General features: G+C 43.2%; 1 protein-coding gene across 1 annotated transcript in view; it reads right to left on the reverse strand.

Annotated features, from left to right (window-relative positions):
- The window catches only part of CCDC141 (coiled-coil domain containing 141), a 67,340-nt gene that overhangs the window by 28,084 nt on the left and 12,988 nt on the right, over positions 1-26,268 (reverse strand). The window contains exons 3-9 of the mRNA XM_015413749.1: positions 25,494-25,688; positions 15,053-15,225; positions 10,976-11,117; positions 8,794-8,913; positions 7,317-7,508; positions 4,011-4,187; positions 2,205-2,384 (exon numbers count right to left, since the gene is read on the reverse strand). Coding sequence (XP_015269235.1) covers positions 2,205-2,384; positions 4,011-4,187; positions 7,317-7,508; positions 8,794-8,913; positions 10,976-11,117; positions 15,053-15,225; positions 25,494-25,688 — 1,179 coding nt within the window. The remainder of the gene's footprint in view (positions 1-2,204; positions 2,385-4,010; positions 4,188-7,316; positions 7,509-8,793; positions 8,914-10,975; positions 11,118-15,052; positions 15,226-25,493; positions 25,689-26,268) is intronic.

Consider the following 26,268-nt stretch of genomic DNA (forward strand, 5'->3'; position numbering starts at 1 on the left):
TGCTACAAAAAAAAGCCCAGGGTTTTGACAACAAAGTAAACAGAATAAGAAGTAAAAGGTGGGTGTGGCTGGATGACCACACGTCTGGCAACATGGGGTGTGGCCTAATATGCTAATGAGCTGTGCTGTCAGGGGTGTGGCCTAATATGCTAATGATTTTGCTGTTGGGTGTGGCCTATTATGCTAATGAGATCCTGCTGGGCTTTTTCTACCAAAAAAGCCCTGAAGTGAACTAAACAAATAATAATTACTGCCCCTGTGGTTATAGATGCATGCTTAAATATGTAATATTATCACCTCAACCTCACAAGACAATTGGGCTTAGGGTGTGGTGTTCAGCAACAAAGCTGTGTCCTTAATGTTTGATGCCAACTAATCTACTTTTAGATGCAATTTTTCTGCCAAACAGAAGAGAGATAACTAAAATATGATGTAACCAGAAGACTCCAAAAGCAACAGGGTAAATGGGATGCCACTTAGTAATCGTTACTAAACTGAGAAGTCTAATACTTTTTCTGACTTCTTAGGGGTCCCAAAAGGGAAAACATGGTTAAACACTCCCCAAATTCTATGTCCCTGGAGGTTACTAGGCACAGAACAATGTGCAGAAACCACCCTTTAAAGCTACTGTGCCCCCTTGTGTTGTGTCCCCCAGTGCCCTTCAGGCTGTGAAGCATCATGCCTGGCACCTACAATCTAAGACAAGTCCTACCAGCACTTCTGTGAGCATTCCGAAAGATCATTGTTTTCAGGAGTATCCTTTGTGCTTTGGAATATACAGGCTAGCTGTGATGCTGCGTACCCAGCAGCGTAGTGGTAGACAAACAAGCAAGGGGTTCACACAGGCACATCTTTCAGGCATCCCCCAGCCGTACTCAAGCCGTCTTGTGCTGCTTCCCTCCGGAGTTTAAAAAGTACCAGGTGAAAGTGGTAGCAAACCGTGTGTAGAGCGGGTTGATTCCGGTTCCCTGAGTGTGAATAGCATTCCGAAAGATCATTGTTTTCAGGAGTATCCTTTGTGTTTTGGAATATACAGGCTAGCTGTGATGCTGCGTACCCAGCAGTGTAGTGTTAGACAAACAAGGAAGCCTCCCCCCCGCCCGATACCATTGTTTTAATTGTTATAATGTTTTATTGTGTTTTAATGTTTAATGTTTTAAACTGAAATTGCCCGCCCGCAGGATGGGCGGGATATAAATGTAAATAAGTAAATAAATAACTTGGAATGCTTGGCCATGGAACTGACTAGAAGCAACCCTTAAACTTAGGGGAAGCAGCCTTTAACTTCATGGAATGGGGCACCAGACCTGATATGAGATGTAAGTGTAGTTGAATCAAATCTGAAGAGAGACCACAGTGCTAGACGTAAATGGAAATTTACTCATAAACATAGGCGTAATCTTCGTGGGGGCGCCGGGGCTTCAGCCCCCGGGGGAACCAGACCTGATATGAGATGTAAGTGTAGTTGAATCAAATCTGAAGAGAGACCACAAGTGCTAAATGTAAACGGAAATTTACTCATAAAGTCCCAATACCTGTGATTTCAGCCAATAAAACTTCTAAAAAATAAAGGAATTAATCAAAAGAAGTTTGAAGGCAGGTTATAAGCAGCGGGATGTTATTTAAACCAAAATCACTGTAGCTCAGATAGAATGTATGCCACAGATTAGGAAGGTATCATCAGTTCCAAAGGGAGGCCAGTATGTTTAACGAGCAGGGTTAAGGAAGCTATAAAAGGCAAGATGGCTTCCTTTAACAAGGGGGCAGCTCAGAATCACAGCCACAATTGCCCTTTTCTGCCACACACACACACACACACACACTCTCTCTCTAAATTCCTACTGTTTCAGAGCATGTGTATGTGTTACAGTGCATATCTGTCTTTGTATGTACACAGTCATATACAGAGAAGTAAGAGGTTTAAACCAGTTATGAGAAATGGGCCATCATTAGCACTATACGGAATGTATATTTGAAAAGTTCAGCCACTGTAGTTTTATCCTTTTGAACATACATTCTTGTATCTCTCTTCTCGAGAAAGGGATTGGGTTTGATTTAGAGCCTGGTAAGTGTTTTCTCTGAAATCTGGCAAAAATCAGGTCAATTAACAACCCCAGTTGATAGCAAGAAAATTACAAGCAGCACATTCCTTCAGAGATGCAGGATTAGTCAAAGCACTTCCCTTTACACAGACTTTCACTTACGGTTTTAAATTGCTCATTAAATTTCCCACACTGCTCTTTGATGGATTTCACTTGACTCATGTTAAGTTTCCATGTTGTCCAAAGGCATGTCAACTCTTCCTTTTCTTTGTTCAGAACAGCAATAGCGCGTTCTGTCACTTGTACGACGTTTTCCACATTCAGTATTAGATTCTCATTTACCTGTTCAGTGAAGAATTAACAAACCTCATTTGTTCTGAAGGAAGAACAATTAGGTTGATAGCTTGTTACCTAAATTCTGAGTGGAAGTCAGGGGGGGGAAAGTAGAAGCTTTGTTTCATTAGTCTTCACTTCTAGATCCCAAGAACTTTACATTCATGCTTTGGAAAAGGAAGGGAAGTGAGAAACCTTTCTTTCCACTATTAGTTGTTTTAAAACATTTATATACCACCTTATCTCTTCTGCAAGCAGGAACTCATTAGCATAATAGGCCAAACCCCTGACAATACAGCGCATTAGCACATTAGGCCACACACCCGTTACCAGAAGTGTGGTCATCCAGCCACACCCACCTTTTGCTTCTTATTCTGTTTACCTTGTTTGTTGTCAAAACCCAGGGCCTTTTTTTGCAGCAGGAACTCCTTTGCATGTTAGGCCACACACCCCTAATGTAGCCAATCCTAATGAGTTTCTGCTGTTGGGTGTAGCCTATTATGCTAATGAGTCCCTGCTGGGCGTGGCCAACTCAGGAGCCAGCCGGAACTCCGTTCCTGTGCGTTCCTGACCAAAAATAGCCCTGCTCCCGGCTAATGTCGCCACGCCTACAATACAAATACCAACCAATGAGGTTGCAGGGATAAAGTCCAATCACAATAGTTCCCAATGTGATGCACTTCCGGCCTCCAAAAGCTGCCATTTTCTCCAGGTGAACTGGTCAGTGTAGTCTGGAGATCGGCTGTGGTTCTGGGCGATCTCCAGGCTCCACCTGGAGGTGAGCAACCCTAGACTGAAAGCACCTGATGCAAAATTCCACAGAAGGAAAAGTTCATGCTTCCCTTCCTTTTCTTTTTATTGTTTTAAACTTTAAAAGTCCTCTTTTTTTGCATACCCAAGGAGTCCTCGGTGCACAGGAAACCCCCGGCCTTCCCTGTGGGCAGCCCTGTTTTGCTCTCTTACTAACAGACACGTCTTCATCAAGACTGCTATGATTAGAAGAAATGATCTGTGTGTTTGTTCTTCCAGCCCCAATCTCTTTTCTCAGTCTCCCTTCTTGAATTTCTCAACCCTGGCTCTTTTTGTTAACTGCTGGCATTTATGTGCTCCTGATATCCTTATGTCTTTCTTGCTTGGTCTGGTCATTTAGGAAATTGTCAAAGATATCTCTGTTTCTCCATTTGTTCTTTCTATTAAGTAATCATGACACTTGAAAATGCATGCATTTTGCATATAGAAAGAGAAGAAGAGTTTGGATTTATACCTTGCCCTTCACTACCTGAAGGAGTCTCAGAGCGGTTTACAATCTCCTTTCCCCTCCCCTCCCCACCACAGACACCCTGTGAGGTAGGTGGGTCTGAGAGAGCTCTGAGAGAACTGCCCATGATAGAACAGCTCTGAAAGAACTTGTAACTGACCCAAGGTCACACCAGCAGCTGCATGTTAAGGAGTGGGGAATCAAACCCAGTTCTCCCAGATTAGAGTCTGCGCTCCTGACCACTACATCAAACTGGCTCAAAATATAGGTACACATACTGTGATTTGCAAACATTTTGAAAAAGGATGACACCAAGATTTTTAATTCCGTAGGTAGTCATCATGCTAGAGTCAGCAGCACCTCAGTGACAGCCTCACCATGTTTACTAAATTTAAAAAGTCGTGTCCCATATCTTGAGTGGAAAGAATCTTATTTAAAACCATCTGCCATTGGATTTCAGCTGACTGCATCAATGTCTCATTTTTAGCCTCAGCGTCTTCTTGCACATGCTCGGATGTATAGAATTCTTTCAGCTTCAGAGCATCGCGGCCGATCTAAAAGGGTAGAATAAAAGAAGATAGTTATGTTGGGAGTTCTAGTATAGGGTTGCTAGATCTAGGCTGGGAAACACCTGGAGATTTGGGGGGTGGAGCCTGGGGGAGGCAATAGAGTCCACCCTCCAAAGCATCAGTTTTCTCCAGGGGAAAACTGATAAGAAATAAGAACACAAGAGAAGCCAGTGTTGGATCAGGCCAATGGCTCATCCAGTCCAACACTCTGTCACACAGTGGCCAAAAATACCAGGTGCCATCAGGAGGTCCATGAGTGGGGCCCTCCCACTGTTGCCCCCCCCAAGCACCAAGAATACAGAGCATCACTTGCCCCAGACTGAGAGTTCCTATCTATACCTTGTGGCTAACAGTCACTGATGGACCTCTGCTCCATAGGTTTATCTAATTCCTTCTTGAAACTGTCTGTGCTTGTAGCCGCCATCACCTCCTGTGGAGGCTACACCTCTCTGTAGTCTGAAGATGATCTGTAATCCTGGGGGATCCTCAGGTCCCACCTGGAGGCTGTATAATCCTTGAGTCAACATACTTAAATCTACTGAGTTTAAAAATGATGAAGTGACAGATTAAAAAATTCCATCTGTATCTTTTATTTCTACACTGACCTAGATAGCTCAGGCTAGCCTGATCTCGTCAGATCTTGGAAACTACACAGGGATGGCTCTAGTCAGTATTTGGATGGGAGATCACCAAGGAATATCAGGGTTGCATTTTAGAGGCATGCAATGGCAAATGACCTCTGGATGTCTCTTGCCTTAAAAATCCTGCAAGGTCACCATAAGTCGGCTGTAACTTGACGGCAAAAAGCAAACAAACCCTTTTATTTCCAGTTAAACTAATGGAGAATTAAATCAGTTAAACCTGATAGGGAGATTTTGCCAGATTTGTCCTGTATCATAGTTCCATTCCTCTTGAGACCTTTTAGATGTCTGAATTTACCCTTAGATGTCTGATTTACTCTTACAAAACCTAACACACTTCAGAACTTTTTCAGTGGAAAATACTTTTGAACAGGCTGCACTGAAGCACACGCCGGTGGATTTATGAATTTATGTTCACCTTAGTTGTTTTTTTTTAAGACAGCCTAAATGGCTTCAGAGAAGTGTCTTCAACCTTTCCAGACATGGGACCCACCTTTCACCCCTAAGCGGCAGCATGGGAACCTGCTAAATGCAAGAATGTGATCTCACTGTCATGTAATATGAAGAGGGGGCCAACAGTTATGACTACACTGTTGTCAAGGCCAAGGCAAAGGGCAGTGGAGAAAGACAGCTGGACGCAGGCAACAAAAGCTGGGCACCATTACTTGAATAAATTATCCAGGACTGTGGTCTTTATATAGTTTGCTGTGGGTTGGCTACCATGGTGTAATTTTCTATCATGTAATGTGTCATGTTAATACTTAGTGTATGTTTTGATTCAGTTCTGCTTTATTATATTTCTGGTTGGATCTACAAACCTATCCTATTTCATTGTTTACTGAATGTCCTGTCTTGTTGATTGTATTGACTCACATTTTACACAGGCTGAATAATACACCTTCAATGCACTTCAGCAGCCATTTGCAAGTGGATTTTCCCATTTCAGATGATAAAATCCTGTTGCAAAGTGCACTGAAAGTGGATTGAAAGTGAGATCCTGAGCAGAAATATATTCTACTTTTGTATTATATCTTCTACTTGGTACTTGGGGGGGGCAACAGTGGGAGGGCTTCTAGTGTCCTGGCCCCACTGCTGGACTTCCTGATGGCACCTGGTATTTTTGGCCACTGTGTGATAGAGTGTTGGACTGGATGGGCCATTAGCCTGATCCAACATTGGCTTCTCTTATGTTCTTATTATGAGATATGTAATAGATTTTCTTTCTATACTCTATTAAGGTAAAGGTTCCCTTGCTCAAAAGCCAGTCGAGTCCGACTCTAGGGTTGCGGGGCTCATCTCCATTTCAAAACCAAAGAGCCAGCGCTGTCCCAAGACATTTCCATGGTCATGTGGCCGGCATGACTAAACACCAAGGTGCACGGAATGCAGTTACCTTCCCACTGAAGTGGTACCTATTTATCTACTTGCAATTTCTTGCTTTCGAACTGCTAGGTTGGCAGGAGCTGGAACTAGAGACGGGAGCTCACTCCATCATGCAGCAACTCGGGTCTCGAACTGCTGAACTACTACCCTTCCACAGCCTGCAGTTCAGCGTCTTAACCACTTGAGCCACCACAGCATTTGTAATACTCTGTTACCTGTTCTTAAAAGTTACAGTGAGTAGGTACCTGACCTGGATAGCCCAGGGTAGCCCGATCTCATCAGATCTTGGAAGCTAACCAGGGTCAGCCTTGGCTAGTATTTGAAAGGGCGACCTCTGAGGAATACCAGGGTCACGATGCGGAGGCCGACAATGGCAAACCACCTCTGAAACGTCTGCCTGCCTGCCTGCCTATCTATCTATCTGATTTATAAACTGCCCTCCCTTGGTGGGCTCAGGGCAGTGTACAACATAGTTAAAAACATAATAAAATAATGTAAATAAAATAATCAAGCAAATCTACAGAATAAAACCCTTAAAATACAGTAAAATCATTGATGGTGGTTAGTATATATCACTCCCCTCTGTATTGATGGGGGGGGGGTGTCAGATCATGGGCCAAGTACGATAGAAGCTGTGGCTGTCCTCAACCATAGACCCAGTGGAACATCTCTGTCTTGCACGCCCTGTGGAACTGTACCCACAGGGTCCCAACAGGGTGCGGATGTCACCAGACAGAGAGTTCTACCAGGTGGGAGCCAGGGCTGAAAAGGCCCTGGCTCTGGTTGAGGACAGCCAGATGTGTTTTGGGCCAGGGATCACCGGCAGATTCAGATCTAAGCGCAGACGTTTCTTGAAAATTGTGACAAAGCAAAATAACAAGTGAAGGTAACTGAGAGTGATTGCTTGCCCTCTCTTCAGCGCTGCAAAGCAGAGTAGATAAAACAAACAAAACATAAACTCCTCCTTCTAACTAATCCAGGACAAAGGGTAGGAAATTCCTACTAAGCCTCAAGAGGCAATCAGCAGACTGGGGAGGCAAAAGGAAGGGCAGGGCACACCACTTTCCTTCTTTCAAAAGTATATAAATACCTCATTGGATGACTTTAAAAACGTCACATACGGCTTCAGGATTTCTAGTTTTGAATTAATATTTTTGTTAAGCGTTGCCAGTTCCTCATTTAAAAGGTTCGTTTTGCTGGAAAAAGCTTCCGCTTCTGTAGTTTCAAATTCTTCCATCTCCTTCACAATTCTCACAGCTAATTCCAGCTCATGTGCCATCTCCTGTAGCAGTATAAACAGAAAAAAATAATACTATGTAATGTATCTATCTATATCTATCTATCATCTATCTATCTATCTATATCTATCTATCATCTATCTATCTATCTATATCTATCTATCATCTATCTATCTATCTATATCTATCTATCATCTATCTATCTATCTATATCTATCTATCATCTATCTATCTATCTATATCTATCTATCATCTATCTATCTATCTATATCTATCTATCATCTATCTATCTATCTATATCTATCTATCATCTATCTATCTATCTATATCTATCTATCATCTATCTATCTATCTCTATCTATCTATCTATCTATCTATCTATCTATCTATCTATCTATCTTCTGCCAAACATCAGACAATTCATTCACAATATACTAACACACCCTACCAAAACAAAAAATAAAACATTTAGTACAACTGGAAAAATCTCTCACCAGATTTCTAGATACTGTGAATAACTGGCTCATTTCTAATAACTATGTTTAACTAATTTGTATTTATAATATAATATTACAAGCAAAGCCCCCTCTAAGCTGTGGAGTCTTGTGAGCAGAGATTCTACTTTGTGTGAGCCACTGGCATTAAAGTTGTGAGCGAGCAATTAGACTACTGCATAAATTAGTTTACTCTGGAGCCATCGTTCCTGAGCTAAGAAAAAAAATGTGTGAGCCAGAGGTTAAAAAACTGTGAGCTACCTCACACTAACTCATCTTAGAGGGAACATTGATTACAAGTAAAGGATTGAGAAAACAGGATAACAAGCTATTACCCTGTTTTAAATCAGTGTTTCTCAGCCTTTCGTATTTTACATCCCACCGAGCAGTCTATCAAAGAATCCCACCACAATAGAAACAAAAAGGCCACTTTTTTCTGAGAGGAACGTTCATATATTTACAGGCATTCTGTTATTACTAGTAGCATGCCGAAAGGTCACAGTCTGAGAATCTATGGCAGGGAGAATCAGCAGGAGATCATATGGATTGAGGAAGAGGAAATTCTTAGTAATTGTTATGAAAACCTTGCATCCCAATGGTAGTTAATATACGTCCAGTTGAGAACCACTGTTTTAAATGAATATGAAAGTAACTTAATCTTAATTTTCATGCATGTATCTTTCTGCAATGATCCATTTAGGAAAAAAACCAGATGAAATAAGTATTTTCTTATTCTGAATTTTAATTAGTCACATGGCAGAGCCTAGCTCAGATTCTGAATTTCTGTTTGCAGGCAGGTGAAGTTGAAAGGAGTTTATATGAAAAGGTATTTTACCTTGGTTTGATTTGCCAGTTCTAAATATTGGTTCATAACTTTCTCTGATTCTGGTATGGATGATCCAGGATTCATTCCAACTGAGAGTATTGGACCAATGTTTTTAATCTTCGTAGTGGCCTCATATTTTTTAAAAATAAAGAATGTTAGTTGAAAACATTAAAAATATTTATTTGCAGAAAACCAACTGTGCTTTACTTTTGACCACAGCTTTAACTGTTGTCTTCCATGTGTCAGATTTTACTTTAGAACCTCTTTGGCACAGGAATCTGTCTTCTCGTTATAGCTAAAGTGAGAACCAGTGTGATGTAACTGTTAGAGTGTTAGACTAGGATGTGGGAGATTCCAAGTTCAAATCCCCATTCTGCCATGGAAGCTTGCTGGGTGACCTTGGGCTAGTCACTCACTCTCAGTCTAGCCTACCTTGCAGGATAAAATGGAGGAAAGAAGAATCCTGTAAGACTAAATAATTTTTTAAAAGAATGTGTTATGGATTGGGATGCCAGACCCCCCAGTGTAGGTGGGGGTCCCCTGGTTTGGGGTGCTTGTCTCCACCACCACCACCCATTATCCCCCCAACAGGCAAGAAGCCGGAAATAAACACAACGTGCCTATGTGACTCGAAAGTGACATAGTCGTGTTGGTGATGTTGGGGGGTGACGCTCTGGTATTGAGGAAAAACTCTATGGTAGAAAGTAATTCTACCATAGAGTTTTGCCCAAAAACCAGAGCTGTCCCAGATGTCCCTGGCATGCCTATGTCACTTCCTGGTCATGTAGGCCCCTCACATTTATTTCCAGCATTCCTCCTGGCTCCAGGTAAGTTCATCCCCCATCCCCCGCCAGCAGGTCTGAGGGACCTGGCAACCCTATGGATAATTCATTTTTTAAAAATGTCTTCACAACAAAACTGTCTTCAGCTGTACATCACGTACGTTATAAATTCCACAGAATTATGTGTTGTGAAAATACTTGTGGAAGTGTATGCAATTTATATCCATGACAGTGGGAACACAAAAGTAATGAACTACCTGGCTTTGGATATCACATTTGATGGTGGCTTGGATACCACAGTAAATCTCCATTACTGAAGGGATTTCTGTTAGCAGGACTTCTGTGCCCCCCTTTTCTACTGCAACCCCAAATGATCCCCAAAATGCTGTTCCTGGGAGACAGGGGACCCCAATGATCAGCGTGTTGGGGGGTCAATGTTCTGCAGCAAGAGGCTGAAAGCAACACAACCAACCACCCCTTTCTATGACCAGAACGTTACTGTGGGATCCAACACAGTATATATAGTCATTACGAGGAATATGAATTCATTCCTACAGCACATTTTTAGATGCATCTAAATTAGTAATCTGCGTCTTCTAAATGCCAGAGACAATTTTAGCACCAAATAGATTTTACAGAAGTATAATGTTTGCAGGGAGCTGTAGTAGGAAAGATTATTTTGATAAAAAGGAATAGCAATCTCTGAAGAGGCATTTACAACTCACTTTGCAAAACTCGCTGTACCACACTGGCTTTTCCTCACCATTTAATCCCTCGGCTTTCTTCCATTACTTCCCTTCAACACGGGCCTTGCTATTTCAAAACTCTATAAAGTTTCAGTTAAAAACAATGGACTTTTGAAACAAGCTTTTTACACATTCACAGAGGTCGATTCGGGGGGGATCGCGGGGGATAGCAGTTCCCCCGGGTGAGGTGCGGGGGGGGGGCACATGACGAAACCCCGCCCCCTGCTTCTGGCCGCCCCGCTTCTGGCCCTCATTCAGCCAGGAGGAGGCAGGAGAAGAGGGAGGGTAAGTTGCTTCCTCCCCGCCTCTCCCCACCCCTGCCTGCCTGGGGCCAGGGAGGGCCTTGGCGGGGCTTCCTCACACTCCCGCTGGCCTTGCAGGTCCACCGCCGGGCCCCTGATGTCAGGGGGCGTGGGATATGCTAATGAGGTATGCTAATGAGTTCCCTTAGCTCTTTTTCTATGAAACGACCCCTGCACATTCAAACACCATTCATATATTGCTACATGGATCAACCAACAAATTCCACATGAGGCAGCAAAGGGGAGAGAAAGTGAGAGGGGAGGCAGAGAGGCAGAGAAAGAACAAAGCAGTGACACTTTAGAACTGCAGAGTGGGTAGCAGCAAAGGTGTGTTAATGAAAAAGGATATGTTATCATCTACCTTCTGAAGGTAGTCTTCCAAGGAGGTGGTTAACTGCTGCTTTTTTGAGGCAAGTCCTTCGTAAGCAGGGCACTGTCCGATTAAGTGATCTACTCTTTTCTGAACGCAGTCGACCCTTTCCTGAATTCCAGTAACCCAAGCACTGTAGATGGAAACAAAAAAAAATGTGGTAAGCATTTTACCTCCCACAGTGAGCTTATTGTAAATAGTTCAACAAAGTTCTAGTGCTTAAATACAATGTCAAAATTACAGGCCTTTTGAAACAAGCTAGTAGCAAGAATAATAATTAGTAGCAAAGCAAAGAAACTATCCTAGCATTTTGCCTTGTCCAAACCGATAACAGACATCATCATTAGCATCCCCTAGGGTTGCCATCCCCCTGATGGGGGTAGGATTTTCGCGATATTGAGCCCCCCAATCTGTTGACAGCCAGCTGGCCAGCAGGGGAGCCCCACCCCAAAATAGCCCCACCACGTCCAATGTGCCAGCCACTGGGCACGTCACATGACCATAGAGGTTTTGGCCAAATGCTAGAGTATCCCCTGCACAATGTGCCCAACGTGATGATGTCACTTCCAGGTGATGTCATTGCAGTGCACGTGCAAAGCGTGTGTGCAGGAAGGTCCCAGGGAACAGCATAGAGCCCCCCGTCAGCAGAAGGTAAGCACCTGGAAAGCCTAGATCCCCTAATAATGGGTTGGACTGCACAGGATGGTGGGAGATCCATGACTGGATCTCTTGTGTGTTCTGTTTTTTCAATTAAAAGCAGTCAGGGGAGAGGTGAGACAGATTGGGATGGTCATTGTCTTTTCCCCAGCTTAAGTTCTCTTCACACTCACACCCTTGTGTTATTTGCTCCATGTGGGCAAAACCGCCAGGTACTAGTATTTTCCCAATTCAAGGACAACACAAAATTAGGGGGGGCACATCTAAAGTGGGCAATTATGGGAAGGAACACGTTACCCCCCATCATAATGAGCTAATGCAGGAGGCATTCGTCTTCTTCTCACTTTATAGGGTTGCCAACTTCCAGTTGGGGGCTGGAGAGCCATCGGAATTACAACTGATTTCCAGACTACATAGAAAGCTATTTATTTATTTATAAAACATTTCTTCCACTTCTCCTGGAGAAAATGGCTGCTTTGGAAGGTGGGCTCTATGGCATTATACCCCACTGAGGTCCCTCCCTTCCCTAAAGCCCACCCTCCCAGGCTCCACCTTCAAATCTCCAGGTATTTCCAAACCTATTTCTATTTAGGAAAACTAAATAGAGTTGCTGTTGGAAATGTATGTGTTTACAAGGTCTGACAATCCAGTCATTATAGGGTTAATTTGTTTACCTAGTATTGCTATTGTTTAGACTGACCTGGAAGGGAAACCTGGCACAGAGCCAATGGGGAATTATCCCGGGGAAAGTAACTTACATTGTGATACAGATTGTTTGTTTGTTTCAGGTGACTCCCTTTCTAGGGGTTGAGAAGAAGGACAGATTCTCCATTATCTGTGTAGTGTGTAACCATGATTTGTACTGTAAGCAGCTTAGAAAATGTAGCTCTTATGAGTTTGTTATTTTGTAGGTTTCCTGTATACCTTTTACCCTTAGAAATAAAGGTTTTTAAACGCAAAGAAATCTCTTCTTTCCAATAGAGCAAGATCCATTGATACTCTGAGTAGTTTAAATACTTTTGACTATTTTTACAACAGTTGCAATATAGATTTCTTGCTTTTTTGTCTAGTTTGGCCCTAAATGAGGAAGCAAATACAAAAAAAGTACACAACAGCAAATATAACAAAATCTTATCTTGAATTAAACCACAGCTGTAAAAAGGATAAAATGCAAAATAATTTGCGTTTGTCTCTTGGATAATTTTTCCTCTGAAGAGTTTACATTTTTCTAGACAAATAACAATTCATTTACAATTAATATTCCCTATGTGTTTTAAAGACAACATTTGTTTTAAAATGTTGTTTTAAATAAAAACGAGGAATAAGTCAATTGCCAAAGAACTGACAATCATTCTCAACATTTTTAACTCCAGGGTGCTGATTTATAGCAACACGAAAAGCTCAAGGCAGTCCTTTTTGAATCGCTTATCATATACAATTAGGATTGGGAAATTGCATATAAAAATAAAATTAACTGGCACACTCAGTTAATTTACAATGGAACTTTTCTCCAGCAAAACATTGGGAAATTAAACTGTAGTACAAATTCCATTAAGGTATGAATATTTGGACATGATCCAAACAGGAGAACGGGGGCTTTATTATTTTTTTTTAAAAAGTATTTTCATACAGTAGTTCTTATCGGTGAAGAAAGAAGGCGCTTCCCAAGTCTGGAAGGAGCTTGTCTCCTTTCCAGTGGGAAAAAAAGTGTCAAAACAAACTAACAAAAACAGCACACAAAGCCTGAATTGGGGTGTTCTGACATTACTGCTGGACAGGGCATTCCCTTTTCTGATGCAGAATGGGGCTGTCCAAACCAAATCCAGGAAGCCCAGTGGGCACCTTAAATTATTTTGATCTTAAAACAGCCTCAATGCACCAAGGGCTGTCCTAAATTAATTTAATTTAAAAATAGCCCCCTTCAGAATCATCCCCTCACTGCACTTCTGGTGCATCGACTCCCTAGGTAACAACCCGTTTAACTCTCCTCTTCCCAAATCTACCAAGGCATGGGATGTTGGCAGTGAGGACTGTTAAAATCACGCATAGCTCTACAACCTCAACATGTTCAGTTTTGGATGCTGCTGTGCATTCATGTCTCATGATTACTCTGGATGTGGCTGCATGTTTCTGTCAGTACAGGGATGAACCCTGGGACCTATATTTTCCATGGTCCCTACTGGCCCTGGACACTGTTGCTAGGGTGGCCAGCCCAAGTGCCAGTAGCTGACAGGAGACTGGGGTAGGGATACCAGCCTCCAGGTGAGACCTGGGGATCCCCTGGAATTATAGCTCATCTCCAGACTACAGAGATCAGTTCCCCTGGAGAAAATGGATGCTTTGCAGGGTGGACTCTACAGCATTGTACTTCACTGAGGTCCCTGTCCTCCCCAGGCTCCACCCCCACATCTCCAGGAGTTTCCCAAACTGGGTATGGCAACCCTACCCCCCCATCCCCCACTGGTAGCCAGGCAGGGCCTGGCAATCCTAGAGTGGGGTGGCTGAGACATGCTGAAACTGTGTCGAGTTGTGACATTACTTCCAGCTGAATAATGGTAGTCACATCACTATGTTGTGCAATGCTCTAGGATTTCTCTGGAACTCTATGATTAAAAACCCAGAGACTGAGGAAATTCCTAGAGTATTGCACAATGTGGCAATGTCACTTCTAGGTTCCCAGCTCTAAGTGACATTATAGTGTTATGCAACACCATTTCCCACATTTGTCCTCCGACTGCTTGACTGAACACCAGTGTGGGAATAAGTGGGTGATGGAAAGGTCTCTGGAGGAAGGAATGACATTAATCCCTGACCCTGTTTACGGGGAGGGTGGGATACAGGTTTAATTAAATAAAATAAATAAATAAATAAAATAATCCATTTAGGAATAGCCTGGACTACAAAAAAGCCAGGCTCCAATCCTAAATGGATTGGGAGAGATGACTTTATGAAATCTAGTGCCCAATTAGGATTAACAACACCGTTAGGCAAATGCTACAAAGTTTGGGAGGCAGTGCCTGGGGAAGGTGGAGTTTAAGGAAGACGTGATGTCACTTCCAGGTGATGCTCTAGGTATTTCTCCTTATCTCTATGGTAAAGAACATAGAAATGAGTGGAAATTCCTAGAGCAGAACCATGGAGGTTATATTTTCCCAGCTCCTCGGTTTCTCAAGGGAGGGAGATTGCAGCTGGGAATAACCTACCAAGCCTGGTCAATTAGGAACCCTATGGCTAATTCCTTCATTTTCAATACTCCATCCTACCACTTTCTGAAACTTTTCACTCAGAACATCCCTATGGATAAATATGAAGGAAATAACATCTGTCTCAGTACAACCATGTTGAGAGGCACCACTTCACATGTACAAGGCAGGTACACAAAAAGGTTCTTAATTTACATACTTAACTTACCTGTTGGCATTGCCTTTACTAAGCAAGTCACATCCTTTCTGCAGGGTATCCTCTGAACCTTCTTTAATTCCTTTCTGTAGTTCCTCATGCTTTTGTGCCAAGACAGGCAATCTTAAACTTTCAGAGTTCAGAAGCTTTAGGGAAGCCTCAACATTTCCCAGAGAATCATCGGTCTATAGAAAGAAATAATTTGCATACAGCTAATTGTTTAGGAAAACCACTAAAACGGCAATTTTCCTTTGACTCATATCAAGTACTGTAGTACCATATGATTTGAAACTTACAAGATTGGGACTAACCATTTGTCTTTACTTGGCTCGGGTAATGTTGGTATGGAAACAAGCTTCCAGCTGTGGGTGATTCTGCATTGGCTTTTCCCTGCATTGTTTGACCAAACCTACGTTGGAACAGAAATTCCCCTCTGCATTGCATGCTGCTTTCAGAGGTAAGAGCAGAAATGACAAACTCATTTGTGACGGGGGCCGGATATGACACAAATGTCATTTTGTTGGGCCGGGCCATGTGTGCCACAAAATGTAATGTTAGGTACCGGAGATATAAACTTTATAAAGGACACAGGAAAACCCAATTAACAATATTATTTTTTACCCAAAATACAAACAGAAGCAATTGATTTACTGGGAACCCACAAAACCAATGCTCCCTCTAAGCTGTGGAGTCCTGTGAGCAGAAATTCAACTTTGTGAGCAACTGGCATTAATGTTGTGAGTGAGCGATTTGGCTACTGCATAAATTAGTTTGCTCCAGAGCCATCCTTCCTGAGCGAAGACAAAAATCCGTGAGCCGGAGGCTAAAAAACTGTGAGCTAGCTCACACTAACTCAGCTTAGAGGGGACACTGCACAAAACCCCCAATAAATGTGTTTAGTCATATGCAAGACTAGGTTCCCCCCCCCCCCAAGGGATACTATAAAAGGGGAAGTACCTTATATTCCCAAACATACCAGTTGCTTGCGGGCCAGGTAAGAGCCCTGGATGGGCTGGTTCTGGGCCCCCCCAGGCCTTTTGTTTGACACCCCTGTGTAAGAGCCTCTATCTTTTAGCCCAGAAAGCTTTAAGTCTGTCTCTCCGTGACCATAACAAAAGGTCAGTTGTTCGTGGGATTTGACCAGAGAGAGAGAAAAGGGGGAACGGTGTGTGCTTTTACATGGAGCAGTTAACAGAGGTTAAGAGAGTCAGGATGGCTCATTCTCTTTACCTTGAAGGGAAGCATCATCTTGTGATTTTGGATGACATCAACAGCAACAATGCTGCTTTCACTTTCTTTGATCATCGGGTTTTATGGTACCTTCTGCATAGATTTATGGCCATTCAGGGGACACTTTGCAGTCAGTACGGCGTTACTCTGGGGTATTTGAATGTGGTCTTGAGCTGCACCTTTTCCTCAGTGTTGAGAAAATGTGGAGCGAATGCCAGATGCAGAACCGCCCTGGGCCTGTGCTGCTGCATGGCAAAGAGTGCTCTATGAAGGATTCCCATGGTAGGTTCCCTACATCTGGCATCTTAATAGACCGGGATCAGAGGAGTTAAAATTAATGGGGCAGTAATGCTCCCTCTAAGCTGTGGAGTCTTGTGAGGCAAAGTTCTACTTTGTCAGCTACTGTCATTAGAGTTGTGAGGGAGCAATTTGGCTACTGCATCAATTAGTTTGCTCTGGAGCCATCCTTCCTGAGCTAAGACAAGAATGTGTGACCCGGAGGCTAAAAAACTGTGAGCTAGCTCACACTAGCTCAGCTTAGAGGGAACACTGTGGGGCAGGACTTGCTTTGCATGTATACGTTCTCAATATTTTTGGCTAAAGGATCTTAGATATCAGAGTTGTGAAAAATCTCTTGCTGATTCCCTGAGCCCTAATGCCAGATCAGGGAAGCTAATACTGAACCTGGTGGGCCAGTTCTCTGATTGTATATAAGAAGTTTCTTGTGACCACTTGGGATGCGCCAATTGGATGGTCAGGATTTCAGCACCTGTTTTGGGAGGGGCCCTGAATCCACATTCTCTCTTCCCTTTGCGATTGGCGCTGCCAAAGCTGATAAATGTAACGTTTCTTCGAACCCAGAATGTTTTTCAGTCTATGGCACAGAAGATCTTTCAGCAGGGATCGCGTAGAGATGGCAGACCTCCAATGTGCATGCAGAATTCACCTGTCTGTTCACCTGAATACAGGAGGAAGCTTTGTATGCATGCTGTTGTGTTGTGCTCTCTGTTGAAGAAAATGAGGAAGCCCACAACCTGTTGCTCTTCCCACGGAGCTCTGGATCAAAACGTCTGTATTACAATCAAAATCCTGAACATCCAAGTCTCAAGACATTTTATTTTTCTTACAAAATATAATGCAATCATTGTAAGATGACCCAGATGACTTTTTCTGTCACAAATATATGCACGTGTGTTATTTGGATTGTGACAGTATGCACAGATAATCCCCACTGATAACATAGTTTCCATGTTATCTGATTTTTCGTTATCACAGGCAGAGTTTTCTGATAACGGACGTGAGAAGCAAGTGAAATATCATCTGCAAAAAGGGCAGCAGTTACAGGCAGGGAAATGCTATTTAGGTAAATGTCAGGATCCAAATTATCAGCTTTTTGATTTCACAGTGTAGATATTTTTCTAAGCATTGTAAAAGATTCAAGCCACGAAGGTGGTGGGGGGGGGAGCAGCAAGTACACCGGGGGTTTATCTCCAGTTGTGAACTAAATGTCTGAAAAAAGTGGGTGTGGAAACAGTATGTTTTCTTTCCAGGCCCCTTTGTAGGGCAGAAGTTCTACAAGTCCAAGAAGACTAAACAGAAGGATGTGGGGAAAGGGTGATTGCTGTGTAGGAAGTGGGTAATAGTAAATCAATGACACTGCAGGTTTTTGTAATTTCCTTGCCTGCCTTCTCTCCCCAGACTAAAGAACTGTAGGGCAGAATCACCAATAGACGTATTATGTGGACTGAAGCTAAAAGTGATCAGAACCTTGGATTTTACTGCCAGCCCAGTGTCTTGGACAATAAGAGCTACTAGAAAGAGGATAGGATCAGCCAATACCAGTGGAGGCCAATGCATGTAAAAAAGAGACTTTACTTAGTGACCATGGGCCAGTTACTCTCTCCTGCCTCATAAGGTTGTTGTGCAGAGAAAACATGGCTGACCAGGCGCACCACGCTGAGCTTCTTGGAGAATGGAGTGAAAAGCTGAGAAACAAACAGAGCTGTTTAGACTACGGCTAACAAAAAAAGTAAATGCTTTCTGCATCCATGAACTTCTCAAAATCTCTTCTCAAGCCTATTGGATGATATTATTGGCATTTGCAGTGCATGTACTAATAAGCTCAATTTCCAGCTGAACTACAAATCCACATATCCTGCCTGTTGTTTCCAGCATGAAGAAGAACTGGATTTACAGCCCGCCTTTCACTTGGAGTCTCAAAGTGGCTTACAATCTCCTTTCCCTTCCTCTCCCCACAACAGATACCATGTGAGGTAGGCAGGGCTGAGAGAGCTTTTGAGCACTATTCTTGAGAGAACAACTCTGGGAGAACTTGTGACTGACCCAAGTCACACCAGCAGCTGCATGTGGAGGAGTGGGGAACCAAACCTAGTTCTCCCAGACTAGAGTCCACGCTCCTAACCACTACACCAAACTGGCTGGGTCATGATCCTAAAGACAAGTATTTGGGATTATGTCACACAGAGTTTTATTTACTTCCATGTAAGCATGCATATAATTGGGCTATAAGGCAGAATCGTTGCACTCAGTGCTCCAAAACCACTCTGATTAATTCCAGTAGGACTAATGCACAGAAGGATATTTCAAGATTGCTTCTCACTGAGACAGGTTTTTCCATGACAGCTGCAGTGCTTTTCTGGCTGACAAGATTTTCCCTTCCCATAATGCTACCGTTTCACAAATGGTGCCAGCTCAACGTAACATGATACCTACCAAAATGGCCCTATTATCCTGCTAGAGACTTTAAAAATATTGATTCAACATTTTGTTAACATAATCCACACATCTGAAACGTTTTTGTTCAAAAAAGAATCTGATCTTTATGTGTCACGTAAAAAAAACCCCCCACCTTAAATAGTACTCTGTGCACTCTTTTTAATAACAACGGAGAAATATAATTCCTAATTTATATGGCACATCAAAACTCAGTAAGCTTCAAGTAAGTTAAAAAGACATCAGTAGAATAACTTTGAAATAAATATTAAATGTTGTGAAGTTATCTTATATTTCTGGAAATGCAAACAATGCTGACACTAGCTTTCAAGGAAGACAGTTTCCTTTTATAGTTCACATTTACACTACGGGGCCTTAAAGCAGAGGCAAGGAAGAAATTACAGACAGACTTCACCAAGCACATTTCCAAATATTAATTAAGGTTGCCACCTGGACTGTGCAATTTTTCAACGTCTGCTGGACCAGAAAATGAGAAAGGAAACACGTTATCAGTGTTTGTATGCCACTGTTTAAGGTCAGCATTCTCGTAATCTGAATAGAGCGGTGGTAGTGGTTGGGAGCTCGTTCATGGTTTTTACGGTATTGTTTCTTTCATACCATCCCCAATGCATCATCAGTGTTGAGACAGTGCTGTCCTTCATGACACTGTTGTCACAATGTTGATCGCTGGGGGGGGGGGGATGCCTGACCTAAGTTACGGCGCTCCCTCCATTCAGCCAGGTAGACCGTGCTGAGCTAGGTGGACTAATAGTCTGCCTTGATATAAGGCAGCTTCATCCAGAGGCAGAGAATGAATCAGGGATGTGCGCTCCAATATTGCCGACCTGATAAGATGCTTGATAACTTCAGATATTAGGAATGTGCTCTGATAAAAATGTTACAGATTTGGATCTGGGATTGAGGGAGGACAACTCTGCTGTTTATTCCTGATTTTTGTGTAGGACAATACCAGTTCGGGATTTTGGGACTCTTATTTTCAGTGAGGGAATCAATTCCAGGGTCTGGTGCTGCTGTCTTTAAAGACAGTGGCACCAAGTTTGCACAGAACACAGTCTTCCCTCTGATCTAAATATCTGCTAACTTGCAAGCAGAATGGACAAAGGGTTCGATTTTACAGACCTTCAAAGTAAGTGCCCCCTCAGTATGCTTCTATTTTATTTATTTATTTAGTTTATTTCGGCTTCTATCCCGCCCTCCCTGCAGCAGCATGCTCAGGGCAGCTTACAACATTATTACTGATAAAACAATTTATCTGTTAAAATTACAATAAATTAAATCTAGAAACAATACATAAAGTGCTAGCAATGGCATACAACATGGCGGGAGTCCACCATCAATTAGCGCATGGTCTGGGTCATATCAGCAAAGCACAGGCTATTCAATGATGTTAATGATATTATTGGTGTTATTAAGATATTGATGGTATTGGGGCCAGGGCCTCAGATGGTTGTTTCGTATTGGGCAGGAGCAGGGCTATTTTTGGGCAGGAACGCACAGGAATGGAGTTCCGGCTGGCTCCCAAGTTGGCCACGTCCAGCAGGAACTCATTAGCATAATAGGCCACGCCCAACAGCAGACACTCATTAGGATTGGCTACATTAGGGGTGTGTGGCCTAACATGCAAAGGAGCTCCTGCTACAAAAAAAGCCCTGGGTTTCGACCACAAACAAGGTCAACAGAATAACAAGCAAAAGGTGGGTGTGGCTGGATGAGCACTCTTCTGGTAACATGGGGGTGCGGCCTAATGATCTGTGCTGGCATGGGTGTGGCCTAATATTCTAATGAGTTTCTGGTGTTGGGTGTGGCCTATTATGCTAATGAGTTCCTGCTGGGCTTTTTCTACAAAAAGAGCCCTGCAGGAGAATGGTTGGAGCCTGGCAGGAGAACAATCACTAGTGGTCTTTTTCTAAAAAAAAACCCTGGCTGCATCTGGTTTAGTAACTGACTAAGTCCCTGCACTGAACATTCTGCATCCGCCATCTATATGCGCCCAACTGGTATGGAGGTTCAGGCTGGGGTGTCACCAGTATGCTGATGACACCCAGCTTTATCTGTTGACGGGTGGGCAGCCAGACACCGCCCAAGTAAACCTGGCTGTGGTGGGATGGCTAAAACAGAGCCGGTTGAGCCTGAATCCTTCTAAGATGGAGGTTCTGTGGCTGGGGTGGGGGGACCCTTTGGTGTGGGGTGTCAGCTCCCGGCTCTTGACGGTGTGCCCTTGAGACTGGTTGGACTAGATGGCCTGTATGGCCCCTTCCAACTCTGTGATCCTATGATTCTATTATTTGGGCCTTTACAGCCTGCCTAGGGACTCCAGGGCTGTGCTCCCTCCAACAGCCCTGTGGGACCATCCATATGCTTTGCTGGCCTGAACTGTTTTGTATAATGCTTTTTTTTTTTTTAAGTGGATTGTTTCAGAGGTACTGGTGTCATAGAGAATTGTGATCCCTCTTCCTCCTCTCTTCTCTCCTTGCACACAGACAAGATCCCGAGGTCTTTCTGGGACCCAGGTTTGTCAAGATGTCTTGAATTGTAAGACAAGACAATTTGCAGTTTGTTCTCTTGCCTACAAACAAGCATTCTAAACCACAGTTTCATCCTCAGAAGTATAGTCTATCAATTTGTTTAACTCGGCCATTGCGGCAAACTTTTTTCTCTGGAACCAGAGCTCTTCTGTTAAAGTTATGTGTCAGGGATCAGGGCTCTCTTTGTAGCAGGAACTCCTTTGCATATTAGGCGACACACCCCTAATGTAGCCAATCCTCCAAGAGTTTACAGAGCTCTTCTTACAGGGGCTACTGTAAGCTCTTGGAGGATGGGCTACATTAGGGGTGCATCGCCTAATATGCAAAGGAGTTGCTGCTACAAAAAGAGCCCTTCCGAAGGAGGAAGGAGAAAAGGGAAGGTGGGCCCACGAGCTGTCAACATTTATTCTTATAATGAACAAACCATGTTCTTTATATCTGATTTGAGCCTGTGATTTTACTGCTATTGTAACTTGCCTTGATGGTAGGAAAAATGGGATAAAATGATCCAAATAAATGAGTAACAAGTAAAAAAACCCCATTTTGATGGTCAGGGATTTCATTCTCTGATGCCACTGAGAAACACTGGATTTCCCAGTTTTTCCTCCCTTAGTAATTATCAAGATAACCTGCAGAAAAGGCACCGTATAAAATTTCTGACTAAACAAATAAGTCAGAAAGAATCTTCCATATGTACACTGGATAGGTCTCTGGGGTTCATTGAGTGGACTAGAGAACTAAAACCACTGAAAGCATCTCCTATTCACTACAAATCCAAGGGAAAGGTGGAAATCTCACAAGCTTTGACCTAAATTATGGGTTATAGGGTGGAGCCACAAGAGAGAAGGTGCTTTTAAGGAACATTTTCAGCAATGATGAAAAGTTCTCAACCTCTTTGGCAATAATTTGGAAACTACTCTAAAATGTACTGGAAGCATTTGCCCATCTACTGTGGGCATAGTGCTGATTCTAGGAACACTGTTCTCACTCTCAACTGACTACACAATGCTGTCACACAGCCAAACATGGTTGGCAACATAGCATCACGATGTTATCACATTCACTTGCCCATGATGTTGTGTAGGCTCTTATTCTCAGGAAGAATCAGACCCAGATACAATGACAATAGGGTTGCCAGCCCCCCCCCCCCCGATCCAGGCAGGGATTCCCCCAGCTGGCCAGCGGGAGGAAACACCACCCACAAATGCCCCCCAAATGTGGCGTGATGACATCACTTAGAAATGACATCATCATAATGCCGATGCTCTAATTTTTGGTCAAAACTCTGGTAAATTTGGGCTCAAACCATAGAGTTTAGCCCAAAAACTAGAGTGTCGCCATGTGATGTCAGCGGCGTGATGACGTCACTTCCAGGCAAAGCCTGAAGATCCCACCACCAGGAAGAAGGTAGGACCTAGCAACCCTAAATGACAATGGGAATACAATAAGACCCAGATACAGGTTGGGGAATAAAAATACAGTGAACAAGATAATCAGAAGGTTTCTGGGATTGTTTGCAATACCCCAGAGGCACACACCGTTTACTCCAACAACCGAAATGGGCTAATTTTTGAAGAGTTCTAATCAATTGATAAGTGTTCTTTGCACGTACTCCCCTTTTACATGGCATTCCATGTATTAAATATAAAGAAACAAGAGAGAGGATTATTATGGAAACCTACCATGTAAAAAGGACTTTGACTTTTCTTCTGTGTTGTAAGTTATGTGAAAAAGAGAAAATGGGGCTGTATCCTAATAATTTCTCAAGAGGAGCTTTTTGACTACCAAAATGGTATTCTGGGTGCTGAGGGTCCTGTGTGGACAAAAGCCACATGGGACGGTGGCTACGCTAAGGAGGGGAATCAGAAGAAAGAGAAGGGGGAAAGAAACAGGACTGAACTCATTACATAAAGCTACTAGAGAAAGATCCCAATTAGACTGTGTCAAACAGAATTTGTGAGGGATCCTGAAGACATAGTTGGGACAGAAGAGTCATTTGTAGAAATACCTTTAAAATCTACTAAACTGAATAGATGAAGAATTATAGAAGTTGGGCTGAGAGATCAATGCGGGATCACCACAAAACATCTCCGCTGGGCAGCTTGTGTGTAAGAACAGCATTCAGAAATACAGTATTAAAAGATTAGTTTCTTGCTTGTTGAGTGTTGGGGACTACAGGAAACTCAAGAAGCAATCCAGTATTTCTGGAACATTTTAAGTAATTTTAATTGGGCTTTCAATGCGCAATTAAACATTGAGCAACAGTGTGCTAATTGCTCCACCTGGTGATTAGAGTATAAACTACCACAAGCAAAAATCCTGGGGCTTTTCCCTCTAGCTTTGGCTGCCGACATAGAAACATATGCAAATGAAAGCACTTAAAGCAAGTCAGGAATGGGAAATAGAGTGATCATGATTATGTAAAAGTTTTTTGATTCTGTTAGTATAGGCAATCTCATAAAGGCAGCTCCATATGCAAGCAGTTTGCAGGAGGCAGCTACTCACATGGGTCTAATGAGTGGCTTCCTCTTCCTGCCCCCCCTTCAATATAATCATAGAGAAGCCAATCCCAATATGCAAGTACTTTACTCACATAAAGACTACTCAAATTATATTTGTTGGCTACTTTTCCCATTGCTTAGCCAGTATATGTAGCCTTGGGTTAGGATCCTACAAGCGTTCCCACTCCATCTTGCCCGATTCCCATCCTCACTACACCCCTTGCCTCCAATAATCTCTAAGATAGCCTTTTCAGTGGTTGAAATTGGACCCTTCTCCTTTTTCCACCAATGAAAAAGCTGTTAGGATCACACCCAAGGTGATTTTACTTAAAGGGGCACCTTTGAGAGAAGGGAAACCAAAGGTTTCATAAACCTCCTCCCAGCAGTGTTGACCTCTATGGCCTAGTGTCATTTCCCCCCCTGACATGGTGCCAATATGATGGCACCAACCTTACTCTGAATTGGCTTCAGGCTTTACAGCAAAATCCCATTGGCTATGTAGCTTTATAAGGGAACCAAATCAGAGTGAGGGCGATGCTTTGTTTTCTTATTGTGGGAAGAAAGAAATAGTATGTTGTAAGTCAGTCTGTGCTGAGTGATGGTTCAGGTTTCTCAGATGAAGAGCTACCCTGAGTTGGTAATTGAACAGTCAGCTGTAGCTGGCTCTGAGCCAGAAGAACAACAAGAGATCAGGTTACCGGGTGATCAGGAGTCACAGCCTACATGTAGCTCTGAAGCAGTAAACAAGTCTTCAGCAGCCACTCCCAGACCACCTAGCTCACCCACACCCTTGCAGGGCTGACACTGTCAGAGACGCTAAGAGTTGCATGAAAGGAGAAGAAGTGCGAGACTCATGGCCCCATTGTCAGCTGTCAATTGAAGAGATGAATGAATAATTTCAAGATGATTGCCAAGGAATCGGCTGGGAGTTTAGCTCATTATGACCTGGCTATAAATTCAGCTGGGAGAAGCAGCAATCCGTGGACACAACAAGTACACTTGACTACCAGCCTTGCTGCTACCAGATCTCTGCAACCTTGAACTGGACCTGACAACTGGCTTTTCTGGAACCTCTGACCTTGGATCAGACCTTGGATCAGATCCGGACTTGCTGCCTGGAACTCCTTGACCCTAGACTGGACTTTGGTAAACCTGCTCTCTGGAACCCCTGACTTCTGGACTTGACTTTGGTTACCTTGCTTGTGACCTGCCCTGCTGGACGCCAGCCTGTGCCTTCTGGGGAAGCTACATCAGTACATAGTACCAAAGGTGGAACACAGTCGCTGCTGCAGATTAGGAGGGGAAACAGTTCAAGCCTGGCTTTTCACAAAAATCACTGAAGGGGCATCTTTACAGCCTGCAGGCAGCATGGCAAATCTGGCAGGGCCATTTTGGTTCAGACCTAGCAGAGACTATCATTACAGAGATTCCCTTCTCACTGACCTTGTTTGCTGCCCTGAAGAAGTCATTGCTTTCCTGTAACAAGGCCTTCTTTTCCTCCATATGACGGTTTACCTCCTGTTGCAGCAGATTTATTTTCTGGTTTGAAAGCTTGAGATGTTCTTTCTCTGCATATTCCTCTGAAAACAGGATCTTGAGTGCATCAGATTTTAAGTCCTCCACTGTGCAGTTCCATTCCTAGAAGGAGAAGTTTCGACTCAATCGGCTGGAGTGTGTCTTGCAATTGGATTCTCTCACCCGAATCGTACAGAGTTCAGTGCAAAACTGTTATTGAACTTTCCAGTCTTTTGAGGGAATCTGGCTGTAGGCGTGATCTTTAAAAGGTACTTTTTAGTTGCTATAGCAAATTGGATGCATACAGATGGGAAAAGGGCATACGTTTGTATGTGTTACTTATGTAAATAAGTTTTTGGCATGATTAGTATTGGCAGGTATGCTGTGTGATTTAAAGGAAAAAAACATTAAGAAGAAGAGAAGAGATTGGATTTATACTCCGCCCTTCACTACCAAAGGAGTCCCAGAGCACCTTACAATCCCTTTCTCTTCCCCGCCCCACAACAGACACCCTATGAGGTAGGCAAGGCTGACAGAACTCTCTCTCGAGCTGCCCTTGAGAGAGCAGCTCTGAAAGAACTAAGGACTGAACCAAGGTCACACCAGCAGCTGCATGTGGAGGAGTGGGGAATCAAACCCTGTTCTCCCAGATTAGAGTCTGTGCTCCTAACCACTACACCAAACTGTTGGTTTTTTCCTGCTG

Source organism: Gekko japonicus, unplaced genomic scaffold (assembly GCF_001447785.1).
Source record: "Gekko japonicus isolate JY-2015 unplaced genomic scaffold, Gekko_japonicus_V1.1 scaffold743, whole genome shotgun sequence".
NCBI lineage: Eukaryota > Metazoa > Chordata > Lepidosauria > Squamata > Gekkonidae > Gekko > Gekko japonicus.